Below are 23,061 nucleotides of genomic sequence, written 5' to 3'. Positions count from 1 at the left end.
TCCCTCCGGTCCTTTTTATAAGGAACAATTTGGAAAAAAAATTTGGTCCTTTTTATAAGAAACAATCATTAAATTTATTCTTACAATTCCATTTTTACCCTTATTAAATTGTATCCATTCCAAAGTTATGCATTAATTAGAGTGATATATTCCCTAAGGATAAATTAATACACTAAGGTTAGTTTTGGAATAGATTGTAAAATTTTAGAATTTTTATTAAGAAAGATAAGGTTTCTTGGTATGTGTGTTTTTTCCAAAGTGTTCCTTATAATAAGGACCGGAGGGAGTATTCATGTTCCATTCTCCATTTTCGCATCCAACATCCTTCACTTTCCAATCTTTTATGTTATCATGAATATTTGCAATGATATTAGTTAGCCGGCATACGGCATTGGGGACTTGGTAATTTATCATTCTAAAAACTAACTTTTGATCCGTCTCCAATACTCCATCTTTCGCCATCAAGCTCCTTCCAAATCTTTCCAATACCTTTCCAATTATGTGGGAGTCAGCATTCTTGATTATTACAGTTCCATCAACAATTCCTCTTCTCCCATATTTGCCTCCCAGGACATCGCACCACAAATTATCACCACCATTCCAAAACTGCCAACCAATCTTCATTGTGCAAGCTCGGTGATGACAAATCGTCACACTCTCTAATCCATGCCTATTTTAGCAACATTAGATACATTTTAGTAGGTTTTTAGCAATAAATATAAGAGAAATCTAACCATAAGCTTGATTACTTGATTTGCAAGAAAACAGGAAAAATTGCAGGAAATGGAGGATTTTCACTACGCTGGGGGCGTAGCCCATCACGCGCCGCGTGATGGAGCTCACAGGGAGCCAAGATTTTCACTCTGATCACGCGCGGCGTGATACCTGACCACGCGCGGCGTGAAGCCTTGTTGAAGAAGAAGATTGCTCTCTGACTTGATCACGCGCCGCGTGATTCTGTTACCACGCGCGGCGTAGTTGATGGATTTGCAACCACGCGCGGCGTGATAGATCTGGCGCGCGGCGTGATTGCCTTCTGTATATATAGTTTCTGCATAATTCTGTTTTAGGGTTGGAAACTTCTGCAACTTTTCACTACATTCTGGTTTTGGAACTTGAAGATCGTGATTCAACACTCCAGCGGAGAGCTCCAAGCACATCGAGAGCATGGATTCACAAGCCATGGCGATGAAGCGAGGAAGCGAACGAAGAACGATGAGGAGCTAAACTCCTTTGGAGGTAGGATCTAGGATAGTTTAGGATGTAGTTCAGCTGAATGTAACCTGCAATTGTTGTAAGATCGTACTCTCTTTATAGTGTTCATCCAATGCAATCTGATTTTAATGCTTTATAATCCTTCATTAGTGTTATAATGATTTCGAGTTAAGTCACGTGCGAGAGTATTGATTTAATGTCTGAACTGAATTGCATTGAGCACTCGAGTGTCTCCGGTCGAGAGATTGAGGCATAGAGTGTAGCGAACGATTGACGCGCGTTAATATCATTCGTTGTAGGTAGCTTCCGCCCGAGAGATCGGGGGAGTATCGACAACGAATAGAGTGGATTTTGACAAGAGATTGCGATTCACTAATTTGTCGATCTAGTTGTGAACACTTGAGTAGTTCTTATGACATTGTAGGTTGCATGCGGTTAGCTATAGACTAGATGATTCCGATGATTCTACCTCGTTTTTCCATTATTCTCTAAGCATTCGTTTTCTACCAATTGATCACTCAATCAACCCCCATACATGTTCTGTTTTTGCATAATGTCTATGAACACGATTCGACTAGTTTAATCTCACAATCCCTGTGGATCGATATTTTTATTACTACGTGGTAATTCGTTCACTTGCGAAATAATCCATCACTCGGTTCATCATGCATGGTAAGATCTTTGATAGTTAATCCCCTCATATATTTAGGGAGAGTCGTGGACTACCATGCCATCTAATGAGGTGTAGCTTACGTCTACTTTCTTCTTCCCCCAGATAAAACTTCTTTGGGAGCTTCTGAATTTGTATAGACAGGAATGGCTTGTATGACCGTTTTAGATAAGCTGACTCTACCTGCAAAAGAGAGATGGTTTTCTTTCCAACCAGAGAGCTTTGTCTTAACTTTATCTATCAAGTATTGATAATCACGGGTCTAGGAGCTCGACCGAGGATAGGCACTCCAAGATATTTACCCAGACAAAAAGTTACACTAAACCCAGAGACACTCAGTAGAGAGTTTTTTATCGGTCGATTCACATTCCTTGAGAACAGAATACTAGTCTTCTCGAAACTAACAACTTGCCCACACATATTGCAAAACTTGTTGAGAATTATGATACGTTTCATAATCTACACTTTTTTAGAATTAGGATCTCCAACTTTGTATCTATAAACATGATCGAACTTTGGTTGGACGAGTTGACATGTTAGATATTACCACTCATGTTGGTCTGTCCAGCTAAAAAGCTTCATGGATGATGGTGATGTGTAGTTTGGTCCGACGGATTAGTTAAAAAATCATGTTATTTTGTTACTATAAACTCAGATTAACAAATCCATATTATTGAAAACAAAGTGAACGGTATGAATGAATTCAACGCTGATTGAATGAAGGATTAAAGTCTCTCGGGTTAAATTTTTATGATTAATAAAAACTATAATTGTGTCACGTGAGCTTAACTCAGTTGACAGATACATTAAAATTGAATTTTTGGCCACTAGACGGTGCCTAAAATATATATATGCTTTTTTGTTTTTGCAGTTAACTTACAATTTATATATGTTTGATTATGGTTAGAGTTATATATGGAGATGAGGTGTGGTGTTTAACATTGGTGCCCTTCATGAAAAATTAACATGGACATAAATTGGATTGAAAATCATTTGAATATTTAAAAATTGAATAGTAAAATAAAACTAGGAAAAAACATTTTGATTTGAAATTTTCAGAGTTAGTTAGTTTTAACACAGATTCTGGCTATGACAAAGGTAGCAATATTTCTATTTACCAAATCACCCTTGTCTCTTAGCCAAATTGAATATCTCACTTGTCACATTTACATACACATTCATTTTTTTTTTGACATTACTACATTCCATATTCCTACATCTCCAAAGTCACAAATTAAATTGTTTCTCCAAAATGTCATCTCATGTATGTCTCTCTATCTCTTTCTCTTTACGTTCAAGTTATGAACAATTTGAATTATGGCATATATATATCACATTGTGTGCTTCATTGCATTCAAATCATATTGTATATAGCTTATTGTTACTAATGCATCTGCTACTTGTACAAACTTTTTATTTGTATATTTTTATTTTCATTGATCCATCAAGATTAATTAATCCTTGTTCACACTTTTTTTTAACAATTAAATAGCACTTTTCTCTTTTTACATTAGTTGGATGGATCATCAACGTTGTATGTTTGATTAATATCTTGTCTGTTTCAATTTCAGATCTGTTTTTGACATTTTACAGTTAGTATTTACTTGTAAACTATATCATCAATTAATAATAAATCTATAACTGGGTTTTCAACCATTTGGGGAAGCATTGATATTGATATTGCTATTGTGATTAGATAATTGATCACAAAATAAAAACTATCTTTTCTCTTGTTTAGTCATAATTTTAAGTTGCAACTTGCAAGTCATAATTTAATTCTCTTAGATTAAGGGAGTACTCTTTATATGCACACTATGGTTTGTCATGAATATCGAGGCCTAACTCATCCTTACAAAACCGGCTTGTAAGGTGAGGATTATCTCCTCTTTATAAACTCTTCTCAAGAATCCTATCTATCCGATGTGGGACTAAATCCTACGAGTGTTGGCCGCTAACATGGTTCACTACATTAATATTCATATAACTTGGAGGGATTTCATGCAATTTTTGTAACGTCAAATGTCATAACCATGTGCTGTTATTGCAACTTGATAATAACAAAATATCAGACAAGAGTAGTATGGTATAAACTTTTATTGGCTTGACAGTCATGAAATTTATATTTCTCGAAGATTTCCAGTAAAATGGCGTTGCGGCTGACCGAACTGATGCCATAAATGAACTCAGTGGCTGATTTTGAGAAAGAGTAGTGGCTTTCTCAAAGGTTTTGATTAAAATAGTGTCGCAGTTGACCGGACTAATGCCATAGATCGATTCATGGATGTGTGCATCATATCATATGTGTTAAGTGAGGGAGAAAGAAGATGAATAGTGTGCTACCAAGTGTTTAAAAAAATACTAAACCCTTCCCCTCGCGTCACATTCTCTCTTTCTCTATTTCTAGATTGATTTTGACTGTCCTCTCCCACTCAAAATCAGTCACTGAATCCATTTTTGGCATCAGTTCAGTCAATCACGACACTATTTTACCTGAAACTGAAACCTTCGAGAAAGTGACCGGTGCTTCTCAAAGGTTTAAAAACAATGTTGCATGTTTTGAGAGATATGATAGAAGAGGGAGCTATTACTATTTCTGTTGAGGTATTATTGACCAGTGACCACAAATAATCATATCACACAATTCATGGCATTTTGGAACATTGTTTCATTTGTAGGTTTCATGTCCTTCGATAAAAAATATCCTTCTTTTAGACTCTGAAGGAAAACGTGTTGCAGTCAAGTATTTTTCAGACGACTGGCCAACAAACAGTTCAAAGCTAGCTTTTGAGAAGTTCGTGTTCACCAAGACTCTTAAAACAAATGCTCGCACAGAAGGTAAACATAACAGAGTTTAACAGAAAGCAAAAGATACAAACACATAGTTTCCTACCATATGCTAGTTTACATGATTATTACTGTTAAATGGATATGTAAATTTAGTTGTAAACTATAATGTATGAATGTTATGTTAGCATTAAAATTCTTGGTTTTCTGCATAATGTTTATCAGGCATTTATCCTCAAAAAGTCCCATTTTAGTTTCAATTCCAAATTGATTTCTTATGTTTGATGAGATAATGTTAGTATGTTACAATCTTAGAGCTCACAATGATTAATTGGAGAGTTTTGGGTTTTTGTTTAATATTACTGAGAAAAAATCAAGCCCCACATTGAAAATAGATAAGGTATGAGAGGAGTTTATAACAAGTGACACCTCACTTTACAAGTTCATTTTGAAAGAATGAACTAGGCTCAATACAAAAACCTAATATGATCAAAGTCTAATGATTTAGGGCACCCACCATATTATCCACACTTGATACATAATAGTGTTGAGCGTGGGGAAGTGTATTAGAAAAAACTCAAATTTCACATTAAAAAGAGTAAAGACCTTATAGACAGAGGTGTCTCTCACCGTACATGTCGAATTTGTAAGGATGAGTTAAGTTCAATGCAAAAAACATAATAAATATAACGGGCAACAGTGGAAAATGTCGTATCAGAAACCCAAAATAATGATGAATAGAAAATAGCACATAAAATCAGCTGCTATCTGGCATAGATGAAAATATCAGGAAAAAAATAAAACCTCGGCTGTTAATGTATTCATTTTTCATGGAATGCAGTAAGTAAGCCTACCAAGTATGTATAATTTGGTTGATCCCTTAGGTATACATTTACTAATATTAACTAATAAAGTTTGACTAATCAGTTGCTAAATGTACTTAATCAGACTCAGCAATTCAGTTCCAACATGTGATGGAAACAAATCTATCAACCTTAAGCTTTTTGGTCAGTGAACACACATCCAACATAGTATTTATCTAATTCAGTATACCAATCCATATCTTTGTACTTTGTAGTTGTCGTTATTGCATATAAGAGTACAAAAAAAATGTTAGTCGTTGCTAGAATGCAGAACTGTCTGAGTATAATTTGAAACAACTAGAAGATTGATTATTCTTTCCTAATATGAATTTATGAAGTTTACTGCTAAATTCTTTAGTTGGGATATTGTTTATTTTATTATGGCATTTACCATGTGGAGATGTGGAGGTTTTGGTCATTATAGCATATATAGACAGTAATGTTTTATGTGTTCTTTTGTAGCTGATATGTTGTTTGGCATTATCTACAGCTGAGATAACATTACTTGAGAACAATATCATTATTTATAAATTTGCACAAGACCTGCATTTCTTTGTCACCGGCAGCGATGACGAAAATGAGATCGTTTTAGCTTCAGTTCTTCAGGGCTTCTTTGATGCAGTCACCCTTTTGTTGAGGTATTTTGGTTATAATTTTATATATAGATGTGAAATATGGATGCAATTTCATTCATCATCCTTCTATTTTATAATATAATTTTTCTGTTCGTTTATAGGAATAATGTTGACAAAAGAGAGGCACTTGAGAACTTGGATCTCATTCTTTTATGCCTTGATGAGATTGTTGATGGAGGGTATGCATGTGTTTTTAGTCACATTTTGTTAGTTTCGTATGAGTTCAATTCATGTTTAAGAAAATAATTTCCTCCTTGAAGGATGATACTCGAAACAAATGGACCACTTATTGCTGAAAAAGTTACCTCCCACACCATAGATGCTGACTCCTCCTTGTCTGAGCAGGTAGTGCTACATTTTTTCAGTTTACTTTATTTGAGTAATGTGTGTTAACACTCTAGACAGACACAACTTTCTGAAATTGGATCCTCTACAGGAGAAGTATGGTGCTGCAGTTGTAGGCTGTGTAGCACCAAAACTTCGGATTGAAGGCGTGTTTGAGTGTCCAACACTGACACTTGTGATTACATATAATCACTTATGTTTTCTCAAATTATTACCGGTGTCTACGTGTAGTATGTGTCTGGTGTCGGTGCTTCACGGGTGGTGGGTATTCTCTCTCTAAATCTAATGGCACCTACAGCCTATGAAGTGCCATGTTTTAGTTGTAGAGGATCCAAGTTCATAATTTTCCATATAACATGAAGTTGCTAGAATTATTCCAAGAACTTTTTTACTTTTGAGGACAATACATAGTTATTATCTTACTCATTATAACGCAGTTTTGGCAGTTAGATTTTAGGATAAACATATCATGTTACTTTGATCTTTGACCTGACTTAACTTTTCATATCGCAGACATTAACTCAAGCATGGGCTACAGCTAGAGAACATTTGACAAGAACCCTTTTAAAATGATGTTTGAACTTTGAATGTTTGAATACAGTGGAGAGAGTTCTATTATACTTGACGGACTTTTCTATCTAGAGAATTAGTTTTATCCTCTCATTTACTGTAAGCTACTTGGTTAGCATCATATCAGAAAAGCTGATCTAAGTTTGTTTTCATTCTGTTGTAATTTTTATTTACTTGTCAAATACTGGAAATTACTATTTATTTATCCTAAAAAACCACTTATCCCCAAAATATATGGCATTGTCCAGTGTCACTCGTCTATTTGTCCAATGTAAAGTTTAATGAAAGGTGAAAATTGTTGCTTCAATAAATATTATATTGGGAAACCATACTTTTTGATTTGGTATCAAATCCCTTAACTGTAGGGATGAATAAACTAACAAGCCTAATCTTATACAGAGGTTTACTCAACAGAATATAACTCAAGTCTATGCATATCTTAACAGGTTACACCAAAATACAAGCACTATACTAAATCTTCTCACCTAAAGTAAGCAGGAAATTAACCCCGTCTGATATAGGTTGATTGCAATCATAGATCCTCTTTTTTTGCTGACACGACGATTATGCAGAAGTGCTATATAGCATTGGACTAAATTAATTTGGTATATTTGGATAACATCCTAATTAAGTGCTTAAAATATACTCCCTCCGTCCCAAAATATAAGCAAAAATAGGTCAACAAAAGTTGATGAATTTGGTTAAAAATTTAGTCCAGATACATTCACTTTTGTTGACCCACTTTTGCTTATATTTTGGGACGGAGGGAGTAAAGTGCTTATGTATAACCTATTTCAATAACAAAAGATAAAATAAAGCCAAGTTGTTTCTATATAAGCTATAAACTGTTTTCATAAGCTATCCGGGAGAGCTTATGGACATGTCATAATATTGATACAAGTTCTTTCAAACAATCACACAAGTAGTTATGTTCGTAGATAAATTCAAATATGTCAATCCAAACAGGCCCTAAATGATCATGCATGGAACAGATTGAACGCCAAATCACTAGCTGAAACCAAATAAATGTAAATATTTAAGTGGCTAGATAAAATGTTATTGTGTTAGTTTTGTCACTTGGGGGTATAATGAAGTATCTGTTCATTTAATCATAATTTAAAGAATTACACATGTTAATAATAATATACAGAAAATATCCACCAAAATCAGGTGGCAACATAATTTATATTTGAAATTAAACGGATGCTACATTATAACGTTGGAGTTAGAAATACCAGTAGCATGTCCTCTAGATGGTGGTAAGACACTTTGCAATTTTTTAATCATTTGGTCAAGCTCATTTAATTTGTCGACGTCACGCGATTGCTTCAAAAACCTCTCCAACATTAGAAATGCTGTAGAACTCATATGTCTTCCTCTCTCCAACGTTTGCTTGGAGCACGAAAAAGCTTCTTGAATCATACCCCTTGAGCATAATCCAGTAACCAAAAGATCCAAAGCATGAGCATGAGGACAATGCCCTTTCTCCACCAAGTAATTCCATAAACTTAAACTCAAATCGAGCCGGTTATTTTGACAAAAATATTTCATCAACACCACAACTGTCCTTGTCTTAGGAACAAATTTCCTCTGAATCATCTTCAGATAAAGCTCACGCACACCTTCAATCCCTCTTGTCTTCATTAAACCTAAAAATAGTGTATGATAAGTTACACCATCCGGCTCGATTTGTTTTTCAATCATCTCATCCATCAACGAAAGCGCAGATACAACATCTTTATTTCTACCCAACGTCGTAATTAAAGCATTATAAGCACAGGAATCAACAACCAAGTTTCTCATAGGAATCTCATTAAACAACTGCCACGCCTTGCCTGTGTTTTGAACCAACCCTGCTCCATGAATCAACGTAGTTATCGTTTCCAACGAAGGCACAAACTTCTTACTCTCCATCTCCTCCAAAAGCCTCAAACCATCGCCAAATCGACCTTTCTTACAATAAGCATCAATCCTAATATTATAAGTCACACTATCCGGACTAAAACCTCGCTTAACCATTTCATGATAAAACAACTCAACAGAAGTAATATCACCCGATTCTTTAAAACCTAATAACAAAATATTCATACTCTTAGTACTAGGCTTAAACCTATGCACAAATTTCACAAAAACTGACCTAGCCTCCTTCATTTGCCTCTGCGTCGAAAAAGCTTTAAGAAGCACATTGAACTCATCAGTACCAAATTCTCTACCAACAAAAACCTCCTCCTCCATTCTCCTAAAACCATCAAGGGTATCCTCAAAAGTTTGAAACTTTGCAATTTTGGATAACATAATGCTCATCGACTTAAGAGTAAGCAAAAAAGGGTGTGTTTTAGCAATTTGTTGCAACAAGCTCCAAGCTTTATCAAAGTAACGCATTCTTGTGAGAATGTGGAGAGTGATTTCAAGTGAAGACGGAGACGGGGTGGAGTTAGAATTCTTAATTGCGAAATCGAAAAACTCCAATGCTTTGAGCCCATTGGAATGCGAAGCAAATAAACGAACAAGAACATTATGGATGAACGAAGAAGAGATTGTTGTTGATGGAGGGAAATGATGAAGGAGTGTTGGGTGAAGTGGTTTTTCTGGAAATGGGTGATCATTGATGATTCTTGTGATTGTATCTATGTTGTTGTTTTCATGTGTTGTCGGAACATGTGAAAGTGATTCGGATTGTGTTGTGAAGAGATTGAATGTGGAACAAAGTAGGTACGAGGTTGTTGTTTTGTTGTGGAATTTTTGAGTTTGGATATGTTTTTGAAGGTTAAAGAATAGTGTGAGCATTGTTTGTTGTTGTAATGGGAAACACCCACCATGTGTTTGAGAGAATGTGTAAATGAAACAGAGCAATGGAAAGGGGATTTGAATGGGGAATTGAGGTTTTTGTTCTGCAGTGATGAAAATGACAAGTTTAAGAAATGGAAATTAAACAAATTGAACCAAAAAAATCATAGAAATATATCAATTTCTTATCAGGGCAAAGATTTGTATTGAATTTGTCTGAAACGAAAATGAGGACAAAGAGGAAAAAAGAACCAAAAAAGTAGTGAAAATTAGGTGTGTGATGCACGATGAGGTCTACAAATCATCTAAATCGGACGGTTGTAAGACTATTTTATTGAATAAACATGCAGTATTACCATAGGCATGTATCAAATAAATTATGTCTTTGTGTTATTTAGAAGATTATGTTTTATCCAACTAATATGATATGTTTCCATAAAGAAATATTAAGAAAAAACAAAAAAAAACAAAAAATCAAGAGTTAACCAAAGATTTTTTTTACTAACCATATGATTTTTTTTTAAGAACCATATGATATTTTATGAACATTGATAATATATAATTATTATTATTTTTTACGGTAAAAAAAAACTATTATTATTTTTTTTTGACCAAATATAACTATTATTATAAAGCATCAAAATTAATTTATTAAGTAGTTTTTTTTTGACATATTTTAGATTTTCACTACCAGTTTAACCTGGTTCGCAAGTCGGTTATGATATCAAATGGTTTTTTTTACATATTTATTTATTTATTAAGTACATTTGATATTTTATAACACTAATTTATTATTTCTCAAAAAAAAAAAACTTAATTTATTATTATTTTTTTTATAAAAGGAACCTTTGTTTTTTTAATTTTTGAATTATTACTATTATTATGTTTTGACATTGGAGTAAAAATTTCTGGGACATGCAGTGCAGTGGATAAGGCTTTGATAAATCTTCTTCCGCTAAAATCCACATTTTGTTTTTATGCAAAACACAAGAAGTGGACGAACAACAATTATAAGCTTGCAATTACAAACAATGGCCTCTGCAACTACAACCTTAACCTTATGCCAATATCAACTTCAACGGTTGTGGTCTTTTTCCACTTCTTCTTCTTCTTCTCTGCGTCTTTCTAGCAGGGTTACATGCAGAGCCTCTGAGTCTCAACCTCAGCTTTCAGTATCCCCCACAGTTGACAAAACCATCTGCCAAATCAAGAATTCTGGTGTCATTGCTTGCCTCAGAGCCAATAGGTCCCACTTTTCCATTTCTTCTCTGCTTTTTCTTTTCCTGTTTGTTTATCTTGGTTTCTCATTTTCATGAACAACTTTTTTGGGCAAGGTTATTTTTGGTTTTTTTTGACAAATATATATAAGTTAAATAAATCTGAAAAACAAATATCTGCTTATAATTAAGGCCAAATGAGTACTTTTTTATCAAGTAGTCTTGTGGAGATTCCCGCACTTTAAGTTTGGAGAAGTAGAAAATTCAGGGTTCGAGCCCTGACCCTTTGAATAATGTCACGTGTAGCTACCAACTGAGCTACACGCCAGAGAGAGTACTTTATTGACCATTTTTTGGCATTGGGGATAAAAAAGTGTGATGGGAGGAAGTAGTATTTCATTAATACTTGATTCAACATTAACTCTTTCACCGCACAACCATCAAGTCAACCTTATAATTCTCATTGACACATGTCTAAGTGTGCGACACAACAATGACATATGTGGTTATATACAATCACTCCCATTTTTTCAAATTGTTATGGTGTTTATGTATTAAGTGTTGGTCTCATGTTAAGCGTTCATGTCTACGCCAATGCTTCATATGTGTATTTGTTGGAGTGAGTATTAAAACTGTGATTCACACTATTATTGGGAAAACTCAAGTACCACGTTGAGAAGAGATGAAGTTTAGAAAATGTTTATAAATAGTGGTACCCCATCTTACAAGCCCGTTTTGTAAATACGAGTTAGACCTATATAAAAACCTAATAACTATATCATAGTTTTGTGCTATGACATGATTTCTATGTACTTAGTTGCTTAGAAAAATGCACAATGGAGATTTGAAATTCATAATGGTTATCACTCCCGTTTAGTCGATAGCATGTGTAGTGTGGTTCCTACCCTGAATTTTTTGTGAGATCTTTCTTTCTTGTAAAAAAACAAGTTTATTAGTGATGAAAAAGGAAAAAACTTTGGTGGTATGCAACATATGAGGTAAGTATGGACTACTTATTAAAGATGACATTTAGTGCATAAGCCATATGGTGTCAAGGATTTGTGAAGTCTATAGTTGCTAGAATAGGAAGAGACAGCATAGATATAGCTGAATAACAAAGTGCCAAAATTGAAAGAGGATTAGTCAAGCTTAAATGCTAAATCAATCGGAGGGCGTTGCGTATTTATAGGTGTGTTACTGAATGTTTGATGATAAGAAGGGTTTTTAAATTTTACCGTGTGTGTGCTTGCGTGTTTGTTTGTGCATTCCCTTTTAGCTGGACTTAGACATGTTTTCTCCATGTTAAAGGAGTTAAAGGACCGGAGTTCAGACTCTGGCAAAGGAGAAAATATTAATGTAACAACTAATATACTAACATTTTCCTACAAAAGATTTCACAAGTCACAACCATAGTCAATAAAAATCTTCCCAAACTGTTTTTGTTAGCTTACTTTTTCTTTATAACTTACATATAGTGCAGAAGTGGCCTTGGAAGCTGCAAATGCTGCAATAGCAGGTGGAATTTCAGTTGTAAGTTTACTTTTGATGTTCTTCTTTTTTACTTATAAATTAAATTTTTTTATACTAAATATATGGATGAGTTTTGTCCAATCTTAATTGCTGAATCACTTCAGTCTTCAGGTGCTATTGGACTATCTAGAAAGAAAATTGCTCATACTTATGCCATTTTAAAATAGAATTTAGTGATGATGCACAATCGTATAAATTAGTTTTACACTGACATTCAATGAGAACTCGTCATATTGCCACATAAGTTCACTTTGTAACCACATTTTAAAAATAACTTAAAATACCGAATTCTTATTAGACGTCAATTTATAATAAGTTTACACTGATAGTACATGTTCTTTTTTATCTTTAAAATATATGAATTACTTTGGAGTCTTTTGTTTGAATTTCAAAGTGGAAATCTAAAATCGACGAAAAGTCAAATGAAATTTTGGAATGATCAAACTGGTCCTTGTCTACTGTATATTTTTAATGGTGTTCTTCTAACCATCTTTGTTCTCTTTACATGTAGTTGGAGATTGTGATGTCTACTCCAGGTGTGTTTGAGGTTGTTTACCTACCCTTATTGCTTCCTCACTTTCCTATATTGAGGTTTAAATTTTCATAGTATGCTTCTGGTTTGTGTAGGTTCTACAGCAGCTGGTGAAGGAGCATCCTGGAATGGCTCTAGGGGTATGCTTTCAGCCTTCAAGTTTCTTTTTTATTTCTCATATGCCATCGACGTTATATGTTACATCTCATGAACCAAACCAAAGTTTATAAATGCGGAGAAAATATCATTATGCTCTCTATGTGGCTTAGACACGTGTGGAAGATCCGCGTTAATATGAAGGATAGAATAGGTTGAAGATATTCCAATAGTTAGAGGTATAGGCACACAACGGAATATCATAAGCCAAACCATTCAAACGAATATAGAATTAAAATATATTATGCAATTTGATACGATAATAATAGGACTATGTAGCAATAGCACCTACACTTCTGATTGAAAGTGTGTCCAGTGGTTGACACGACACATTCAGTAATTCTATTTTCTCAAATTATTACCAATGTCGGCGTGTTATTGTCGTGTCCGGTGTCTGTGCTTCATAGGACATTATGGCTCGTTGATATTTGTAGCCAACATGCCTAGTGAGAGAAGACTTTGGTTGATGTTATTGTCTTTGTAACATATAGATGATCAAATCTCTATCATTTACATTACAGAAAATTTACATTTCTTTTCAACGATTGTCTGAACTCAACAGATATATGCCCTTAGGTTGGAACTGTTCTCAGGATTGAGGATGCAAAAACTGCAATTGATGCGGGAGCTAAATTTCTAATGAGTCCTGCAATTGTTAAGGTTTGAAATTTCACTTACAATGTTATTTTTGAATTATTATCGACTGTCACATTTCATTGGGAATTTCATTTTTGAGGACATATCTTGTTACCTTACCAATATCAGGATATTATGGATTATGTTCAAGGTGGTGAAATTTTATATATTCCAGGAGCAATGACTCCAACTGAGGTAAGTGTCAACTTTTAGGTTCAAGCGCTGTTAACAGATTTCATGATTTATACTCTTGCAATATAATGTTGCAGGTTCTACGGTGGACTAACTCAATAGGTGGTCCCCCGTGGACCAGTGCTTGAAAATCATCTGAAACTCCAACGATGACTAGCTCTGCCCTCAGAAGTATAAGTTTACAGTTCTCCTTGTTGTAATGCCTGAGATAGCGACTTGATCAGAGTTAGTTTTGCATAACAAGAGAAAACAAATATGCACGTCTCAAAACTCAACTCATACTTGTTTTCCCTTTTCTTTTCAAACCGGCACTGTGATCAAGTCACTCTCAATCATGAGGACAAATAGAACATCAAGCTTCTAATTATGAATGGTGGCATCAGTCATTGTTGGTGTTTTGTGCAATTTTCAGGTACCGGTCCACACGTTGCAATTTTTTCAAGCATGCATCTGACTTCTGTTTAATGATCATTGTTTGCAATGCAGATATTGTCTGCATATGATGCAGGTGCTAAAATAGTCAAAGTAAGCCTGTCATTGTTCTTTTATGTTTACCATGTTGATTGTTAAAATACTGATAGAATCATGCATATTATGAAGATTCAAGGGTTACAAACTTACAATTAATATTATGAAGATTCACTTGTACCTTTTACTCTATGATTTATTTATATGTTCTAACTTGGTTTTTTATGCAATAGATTTATCCAGTTTCAGCACTTGGAGGATTTCAGTACATAGCAGCCCTGAAGAAGCCCTTTCCTCATGTTTCTATGGTTGCTTCTCAAGGAATAACAATAGGTAGTTTCACATTTTCTCTTATTGAGTTCTACATTTGAGTGATTTATGATGCCATCTATTTTCTAGAAAGAAAAGAAATTTGTTATCAAAGGTTGTTGTTTACACCAACATATGTGGTTGGTTTGAGTGGTAAGGGATTCAGACACATTAAGTAACTGGTTAGGGGTTTGATTCTATCTTGTGTAAGAAGAAAACTAAGTAGTAAAAGGAGAACCATCTTGTTTATCCAACAAGTCCCCTAACAAAGATTAGTCACTGTTAAACGGTGATGAGAACTTCATAATTATAACATAGTTATTAAAATATTGTTGTTTATTATTACTGCATAAACTTGTCCATTTATGTTTGATAGACAAACTATGCATCAACAACCCATCAGATTGAAGACGTGTTTAGTGTTTAACACATGTCATGTTGGTAACACGTGTTAGATAACGACACATATCGTTATATTCATAAAATATATGCATTTTAATTAGCAGGTTAAGGTAAGTCTATTGGCATAAATTAATAATAGGAATGACTTAATTTATTTGCAATTGCTTTGTAGATTCTATTGGGGAATATATTATGCGAGGAGCATCATCAGTTGTTTTGTCAGATGCAATATTTGATAAAGAAGCAATTTCTCAATGTAATTTCAGTAAGATATATAAACTTGCACAATCTGCTACCTTGTTGGGTAACCAAGCTGTGAATAGGTGACACTTTGTGTAAATATTTAATGGATATTGCCAACAAGACCTCATATTCTTCTTTTTTTTTTTGGGTAAAATAATTCATGTAGTCATGTTCTACTATTTTCAAACCAATTTAATAGAATCTTATGTAAAATTAATATTCTCTCAACAAAGATTAAATCAATTCATTGACTTTATTATGAATTAAGAAACAACTCAATGCAGAAAAAAAACTCAATGTTTCATGGTAAGAAATAGGGCAATCCTCAATCGAATTCCCATTTAAATTTGGAAACTAATATACATAATTGAAGAAAAACAATTTAAAATGTAGAAAAAGCAATGCTTACGTTATTGATATAAATGGTTGACCTTCTTTTGACTAAGCGTAAGTTCAAGACTAGATTCATATCAATGTCGACTATTGAGGAAGGTTATAAAACCGATTCAAAGAAATTGTCGAGTGAAGATCAAACATGTCTTTTAGAAAGAAAACATTGTCTTTTAGAAAGCAAACATGCGTGTTTATTTCCTTCTCAACTTCGGATGTGATTAAACAACTTTTTTTTTTTGTGATAGTGATTAAACAACTTCTGCCGTTATTTATTGTCACCCAAAACTTCTATCATTCAATCGTTAATGTATGACGTCTTAAAAGTCCTCACTTCCTATTTAGTTTCATTATAATTTTTCATTTAAACTAACTATTTACGTATAATATATAATTTTTAGTTTACAATAAAACCGTGTATAATATTTTTTTATCACAAACTCTCCTTCATACATTGATATAATTTTCTCCAACATATTTTCAAGAAAATATAAAATCTCCCGAATGTATTATAATTGCATGACAAACTATTTTTTTTAACAAGCATGACAATCTATTTTACTGTTTTTTTATATATATAATTTAGAAAAAGTCAAGGAGAAAAGTATGAAGTATTATATTTTTTGCCATATATATTTTTTCTTTCATAAAGTAGGAAATAAATGGTAAAAAAGGTAGGAATAAAATAATTTGCTACTAGAAAGTATTATCCACTGTTTCAAGCAGCCCACTGAAATCCTATGCATGGCCCCTGGTTTTCAATTTTACTTCCCCAAACCACTCTCTCTCTCTCTCTCTCTCTCTCTCTCTCTCTCTCTCTCTCTCTCTCTCTCTCTCTCTCTCTCCATCTTTATATTTGTCTTTCTCTCTGTCTTTCATTTCCTTGTTGTTGTTCTCTCTTCCTCTTTTATATCAACACAACTAAATCCAATCTCTCCAAAACCCTCTTTGAATCTATTTCCCTCCCCCTGTTTTCCCCTGTTTTCCTCTGTTTTACTCTGTTTTCCTCTGTTTTCTGTTTCATTCAATCTTTTCTCTATTTTCTTTCATACCCATTTTCCAAAATTTAATTCTCAATACTCTTGATTCATATCAAAACTATTCCTCTTAAAAAATTATCTTCTTGTTTCATTTTCTTTATCCGGGTCTGTTTTTTGCTCTGCTTTTGCTCTGTTTCAATGGGGATTGATAGAAACTTAGGTGATAGAAAAGGGAGAGAATTGAGTGAATTGCTTGATGAGACAAATACCAATAACATGAAAATAAGAAAGAACCGGCGATATCGTCAGAAGATGACGATGTCGCCGGTTCAGAAATTGTTTCTTGCTTGCAAACATGTTTTTGCTAATGCTGCTACTGGAGTTGTTCCTTCTTCTCAACACATTGAAATTCTTCGCTCTGTTTTAGGTATAAATTTTTATTTTATTATTATTAACATTATTTTATCTTTATGTTGTGTTGTGTTGTTTCTGGTAGGTAAGGTTTTTCCAACTTGGTTTTCATTTTTAGTTGAAAAATTGGATTAGTAATGAAGATTTGTGCATTATTTTTATGTGAATTTTGTTGAGATTTTCGTTATTATTTTTATTTGGTATGATTTATTAATTTGTTTTATCATAAGACATTGTATTATTGGAAAGTACTAAAGTAGATGATACTTGATTTCTCTTGTTTTTCATTTTGATTATTCAATTTAATTAATATTTTATAGAAAAAAAGTGATGATCTGATGCAACTGAGATTAGCATCAATTGATTTACATTCACAATGTAAGTCCTTTAAACTGTAAGGTGTTGATCACACCAAATTATGAGTTTTTCTAATGGCATTTGGATTTGATTAGCAGCCTTAAGCAATTTCCCGCATTCGCGCGGTCATTACATTGCAGCCTTAAGCAATTTCCCGCATTCGCGCGGTCATTACATTGCGTTTGATCGAGATTCTCGATTCAGATTTCAATGCAAGTTTTAATTATTTTTAAATTAAAAAACGAGTTTAAAATTTTAATAGTCAAATCTCGATTCAACGGCCACTGATGTTGTGACGGCATGAATTATCATGCCATTGCCACTAAAAAACCCTTAAATTTATTTTTTTGTCAAGTAGCCTAGTGGCTAGAAAATCCACCTTAAAGGTGAATAAGTGGAGTGTCTCAGGTTCGAACCCGGGCTCCTGCACATATAGTGCGATGTCCCTACCAACTGAGCTAAGCTCATGGGGACAAAAACCCTTAAATTTAGAAATGTACTTTCAGACAACACAAATCACATAGTATTTGTAGATAACTCAAAATTAGTAGTTTCTCTTAAATAAATTTGTATATCTAAAATCATGTTAGGGTGGGAAAAGTTTTTTCCTCCCTTCTACGTTTTGTTTTCCGCGTGTCGCATTGTGAATGTACCACATAATTTGGATGTATTTATTGATGCACCTAATTAGATATCCTTTGGAGATAATGTGTGATATGTAGTTTGTTCATAAATGCTTGATGTCAGTGTTATATAACTTGGATATAGTCAACCATTAGGCTCGATAGCATAAGTTGTAGGTTTATGATAAGATAAATTTGAAGGTAGGAAATCAATAAATTGGTCCAAAGTACTACAGAAAAACATAATTTAATGAGATGGATGTAAAAAGTGAGTTCTCAGTTGTCACTGTTTGAGATGAACTGTTGAAAATTGTTTTTTAGACATCAAAACATGACATTCAACACGGTATGATATACGGTTTCCTCAGAACCCGACACAATTTTGGTCTATTTTATTAGTTGTCGGATATACGGTGTTGGATTTGCGTGTTTAAATAACATTGTCACGGTGTTGGATTTGCGTGTTTAAATAACATTGTTATTTTTCTTTCTTTCCTTGTTTTGTGCCAATACGCAAATACTTTTTGCATTGCAAAGATTTTCTCTATTTCGCAAACGAATCAATATTTTCATCATTATGATTTTAGGGTATAAATTCTCAATGAATGTCACAAATTTGTGCCATTATATCGTGTTCTTTAAGTACACTCTAAAACTATGTCTATAGCAATGAAATTCTCTTTTCTTGTAAGGAAAAGAGATGATCTTTACTTCTCTTTGCAATGTCAGTAGTTATTTGATCAATAATTAATTCCAAACTTTCATTTACTTATCTTAATTTTATATGTCATGATACATAAAAATTTAACCACGGCTTCTGTTTGTTCAGCTGGAATAAAACCAGAAGATCTTGGCTTGAAACCTGACATGCCATATTTCAGCAATATCAGTAACGATGCAACACCAAAAATTACATACCTTCACATTTACGAGTGTGAAAAATTCTCGGTAACTCATCTACTTTCTTAAAATATATTCGTTTTCATTTTTTAAATTTATTTTAATTAATTCTCGTTTTTTATTTAATTAGTTAAATTGGTCAGATTGGTCCGGTTTTTAGAATATTACTTCAAAGTGTAACTTAATTTTTCCTGATTTATTTTGATGCAATGCAGATGGGAATATTTTGCTTGCCACCTTCAGCAGAAATTCCTCTTCACAATCACCCCGGAATGACGGTTTTTAGTAAGCTTCTATTCGGAACAATGCATATCAAATCTTATGATTGGGCTGTTGACTTGCCTGCTGATGTCTCACAAAGTGAGTATTTTCTCATTTCAATGATGTCGCAGTATTCAATATTTCTATATGGTGACACCATCTATCTATAAAATAAAAGGTTTATAATATTTTATCATAATTTAAGGTTTCCTATTTTTCTGTTTCATGTTTGGTGATCAAGTAACAAGACAAATATTCAAACTTATAAGTCAAAATAAAATAAAATAATATGTAGTGTTAAGCTAGAAACTATATTTATTTTCTTGTTCCTTCTCCTTCAAGTAAATCTAGAAAATTAATTTGCATGTTGAAATCGTGGCAGCCCAGATTCCGGAGAAAAGATTGGCTAAAATTAAGGTTGATGCTGATTTCACTGCTCCTTGCAATCCTTCCATCCTTTATCCTAATGATGGAGGAAACATGCATTGTTTCACTGCAGTGACAGCTTGTGCAGTTCTTGATGTTCTTGGTCCGCCATACTCTGATCCTGATGGCAGGCATTGCGCATACTACCGAAGTTTCCCTTTTTCCAACTTTCCAGGTAAATATATAGCTAGTTTTAATGAATGGATATGATTTTATTTATCGCTTGATAAATCGCTTTAAACCATGCGTGTATGGTGCACTTCACAAAATTCACAAAATAATATGCTTCATGCACAATGTTATAGTTCAAATTTACGGTAAAATGATCTTCAGCCAAACTTCGACGGTTGGATTAATCAAATAGTGGAAGTTTGGATGGAAAAGTTTCATAGGTTTAGATGATTCAGTGGTGGTACATTCATAAAAAACAATTTTTGTCTGTCTATGAAGCACTAACATAGACACTTTGGTGTCACGACACTCGAACGCCGACGCAAATAGTAAATTTGAACAACTTAATTTAATGTAATCACATATATCTGTGTTGCGTCGGTTTTAGACACGTGTTGTACATCAAACACGCCTTCAATATGAAGTTTTCGAGAGAGATATCAGTATTTAGTACACCATATGTTATTTAATCAATTTAAATTAAAAACTTGTACCAATCCAATGGTCATAAAATATGATGCTACCTTTGCATTATTCAACTTTTCAAATAGCATATATCATTTTTTTGGGCCATGTCTCTAATCTTACCTACAATACTATGTACCTTTTTGAATTTTCAGCTGAAGAAATATCCATACCAGAAGAGGAAAAGAAGGATTATGAATGGCTTGAAGAAAGAGAGAAACCTGAAAGTTTACAAGTAATAGTGAAAATGTACAGCAGCTCAAAGATTGTGGAGAATTAATGTTGTTTTGTCATCATTCATCATATGTTGTCTAGGGAAATTTGGTTGTGTTTTTGTTCTTAGATAGTATTTTGTTTTTATCTCTATGGAACATGAGAGATATTTGGTGTTGTTTTCAGTTATTTTGTGTACATACCAAAAACAGAAAATGACAAATTTTGCTCTTGAACTAAAATTTACTTACAAGGTAATGAGATAGTTTCATGAAAGTTGCAGAGAAGGGTTTATATATATAAAGGAATCTTGTGCGCGCAACTGCGTAGATGATTAAGTTAACGAGGTAAATGAGATTTATTTCTAACCAAACAATTAAGGAATTTGGACTTTTTTTTTATGCATGAGCATGTATTTAAAATAATATTTAAAGATTTCAACATTGTTAATGTTTTTCTTCTCATACTTACCAGATTAAGCACCATATTTCATATTTATTGTACTTGCTAGTTCTTTTTGATAATCTAATGCTTATAATTTTATAATAATCCCAGTGACTACTTAATTTTAGATTAATATATTTGAGTTATGTTAATCAAGTGTGGTTCAGTGGTAAGAATTTCACTTTATCACTTCAATGGATATAATTCAAATTTCCTTGAATGGATATAAGCTACATTTTTGTTGATGTTCTTATTTTTGTCACAAGGAAATTTTTTTTACAAAAGCAAGTTTAATTTTTTTTTTTTTTGAATCGGCAAATATATTATGACATTCGACCATTAGTATAAGACATACAAATGGTGAGAAAAGGTACAAAACTGCAAAAAATGCGGTGGAACAACATCACCAAATACAAACATCATTTCAAAGTCAAACAAGGACACACAAAAGTCCCACTCTAACTCCATGTCCTACCCCAACACACTAAAACCCGAGCTGAACTTAAGCGGAACAGAACCATCCCTCACAGAAGAACACCCTTGCCAAATCAAGCTCTTCCGTTTAAAAGTAAACACCGACAACCAAACAAACTCGGCCTAGATCTCATCAATCTGCAACCTACCAAAGCAACCAGCACGGGGAGACCGCCGAAAACTACTGGTATAAGTAAAAAGTCTACATTTTTGATCTAATTGTATGGCGGCCAGTGAAGACTCTAGAAGAAAACGTCGATAGAGAAAAGGTTTCGATTGAGAGAGGTTGTTCTAGACAAAAACAAGTTTAATTCATTTCATTTATTCAAATTAGTCTTAATTCAACAAGAAATCGACTCAAAAATACAACAACTAGACATAGAATAGGACGCTCTTGCTAATGTATGAGCCACTATATTCACTTGTCGCTTAATAAACTTGACCTAAAAAATATGTTTCATACATAATAATGACTTATGTGAGAAACTAACAAACTAAACTCCGATATTCCTGTTTGCCTAGAAGTAATAACATCAACTACAATTTCGAATACACTCAATTTTTGTTACAAGAAGTAAAAAGTATTTAATAACAAATTTCAAGCAAGAGGAGTGCAGAAAATAAATACATCAACAACAAAATATAGTGTACAAAACAACAAAAACAAACTGTGTAAAATACATGCACCAACAAAAAACACCAAAATTGAACATATATAGGAAAATCATCCCCCACCCCAATCCAAACAAATGTAAGGTTGGCTGCACGAATGATTCAACTCATAGGAAAAATTAGCCTCCGGCCAACAACCAAGAAAACAATCTGACCAGGAAAAAATTGACCTTTTTCAAAAGTTGAAAGACAATGAAATTTTTCAGTCCTAGGTGCAGGTAGTGAATTTCAATCTGGACCTTTATTCAGCCCATATGGGTGTTTAAATAGTAGTTGATTGGGCCATGATTATTATTAGAAGACTGCTTCTTTTTGCACTCCCTATCCTTCTTGCTCGCCCACTTAATTGTCAAAAATGTTCAGTTCACATGTAGCTTTGAGTGTTAAAAAAGCGCAAATTCTGGAAAAACATGGTTCGTACTGTAGAGATCGAACACAATTCGTATACTAAAATTAGAATGTTGTCGATGGTCAGAATTTTGGTCAGTGGTTACAATCAAATAATCATGGATGGTGGCTAACTCGTATTTTAAAATTAGAGTGTGCAATTTTTTCGTCCAATTGTACGTCTTGTTGAAGTCTATAGATTGAAACATTTTTTTCTTTTCATTTTCCATCATTAATCCTCCTCTTCTCTCCTACCTTCTCCCAATTATTTTATTCTATTTTTGGCTATTTTTAATATTTCTTGTGTAAACGGCCGCATAGTCCGTCGTCGAT

General features: G+C 33.5%; 4 protein-coding genes across 4 annotated transcripts; 3 read left to right on the top strand and 1 right to left on the bottom strand.

Moving 5' to 3' along the window:
* Nucleotides 1–4,429: 4,429 nt before the first annotated feature.
* Nucleotides 4,430–7,149, top strand: LOC123892154 (coatomer subunit zeta-3-like). The gene is made up of 6 exons (XM_045941980.1): nucleotides 4,430–4,486; nucleotides 4,561–4,720; nucleotides 6,023–6,170; nucleotides 6,269–6,346; nucleotides 6,428–6,512; nucleotides 7,026–7,149. The coding sequence occupies exons 1-6, from the start codon at nucleotides 4,430–4,432 to the stop codon at nucleotides 7,083–7,085; spliced, it is 588 nt and encodes a 195-aa protein (XP_045797936.1). The 3' UTR covers nucleotides 7,086–7,149.
* Nucleotides 7,150–8,130: 981 nt separating this feature from the next.
* LOC123893175 (pentatricopeptide repeat-containing protein At3g61360) lies at nucleotides 8,131–10,244 on the bottom strand. The gene has a single exon (XM_045943102.1). It carries the CDS (start codon nucleotides 9,867–9,869, stop codon nucleotides 8,289–8,291), a length of 1,581 nt encoding a protein of 526 aa, XP_045799058.1. The 5' UTR covers nucleotides 9,870–10,244; the 3' UTR covers nucleotides 8,131–8,288.
* A 564-nt stretch (nucleotides 10,245–10,808) lies between these two features.
* On the top strand, nucleotides 10,809–15,674 carry LOC123889880 (KHG/KDPG aldolase-like). Its single transcript, XM_045939390.1, has 9 exons — nucleotides 10,809–11,115; nucleotides 12,562–12,616; nucleotides 13,128–13,163; nucleotides 13,244–13,288; nucleotides 13,881–13,964; nucleotides 14,070–14,135; nucleotides 14,619–14,657; nucleotides 14,834–14,933; nucleotides 15,484–15,674. The coding sequence occupies exons 1-9, from the start codon at nucleotides 10,847–10,849 to the stop codon at nucleotides 15,636–15,638; spliced, it is 849 nt and encodes a 282-aa protein (XP_045795346.1). The 5' UTR covers nucleotides 10,809–10,846; the 3' UTR covers nucleotides 15,639–15,674.
* Nucleotides 15,675–16,673: 999 nt separating this feature from the next.
* Nucleotides 16,674–21,201, top strand: LOC123889879 (plant cysteine oxidase 2-like). Its single transcript, XM_045939389.1, has 5 exons — nucleotides 16,674–17,351; nucleotides 19,145–19,263; nucleotides 19,431–19,575; nucleotides 19,859–20,077; nucleotides 20,694–21,201. Exons 1-5 carry the CDS (start codon nucleotides 17,123–17,125, stop codon nucleotides 20,816–20,818), a joined length of 837 nt encoding a protein of 278 aa, XP_045795345.1. The 5' UTR covers nucleotides 16,674–17,122; the 3' UTR covers nucleotides 20,819–21,201.
* The last annotated feature ends 1,860 nt before the right edge of the window (nucleotides 21,202–23,061 follow it).

The sequence above is a fragment of the Trifolium pratense genome, linkage group LG6 (assembly GCF_020283565.1).
Source record: "Trifolium pratense cultivar HEN17-A07 linkage group LG6, ARS_RC_1.1, whole genome shotgun sequence".
Taxonomy (NCBI): Eukaryota; Viridiplantae; Streptophyta; class Magnoliopsida; order Fabales; family Fabaceae; genus Trifolium; species Trifolium pratense.
The sequence above is the reverse complement of the archived record's forward strand: the minus strand, read 5'-3'. Positions and strand labels throughout refer to the sequence as shown.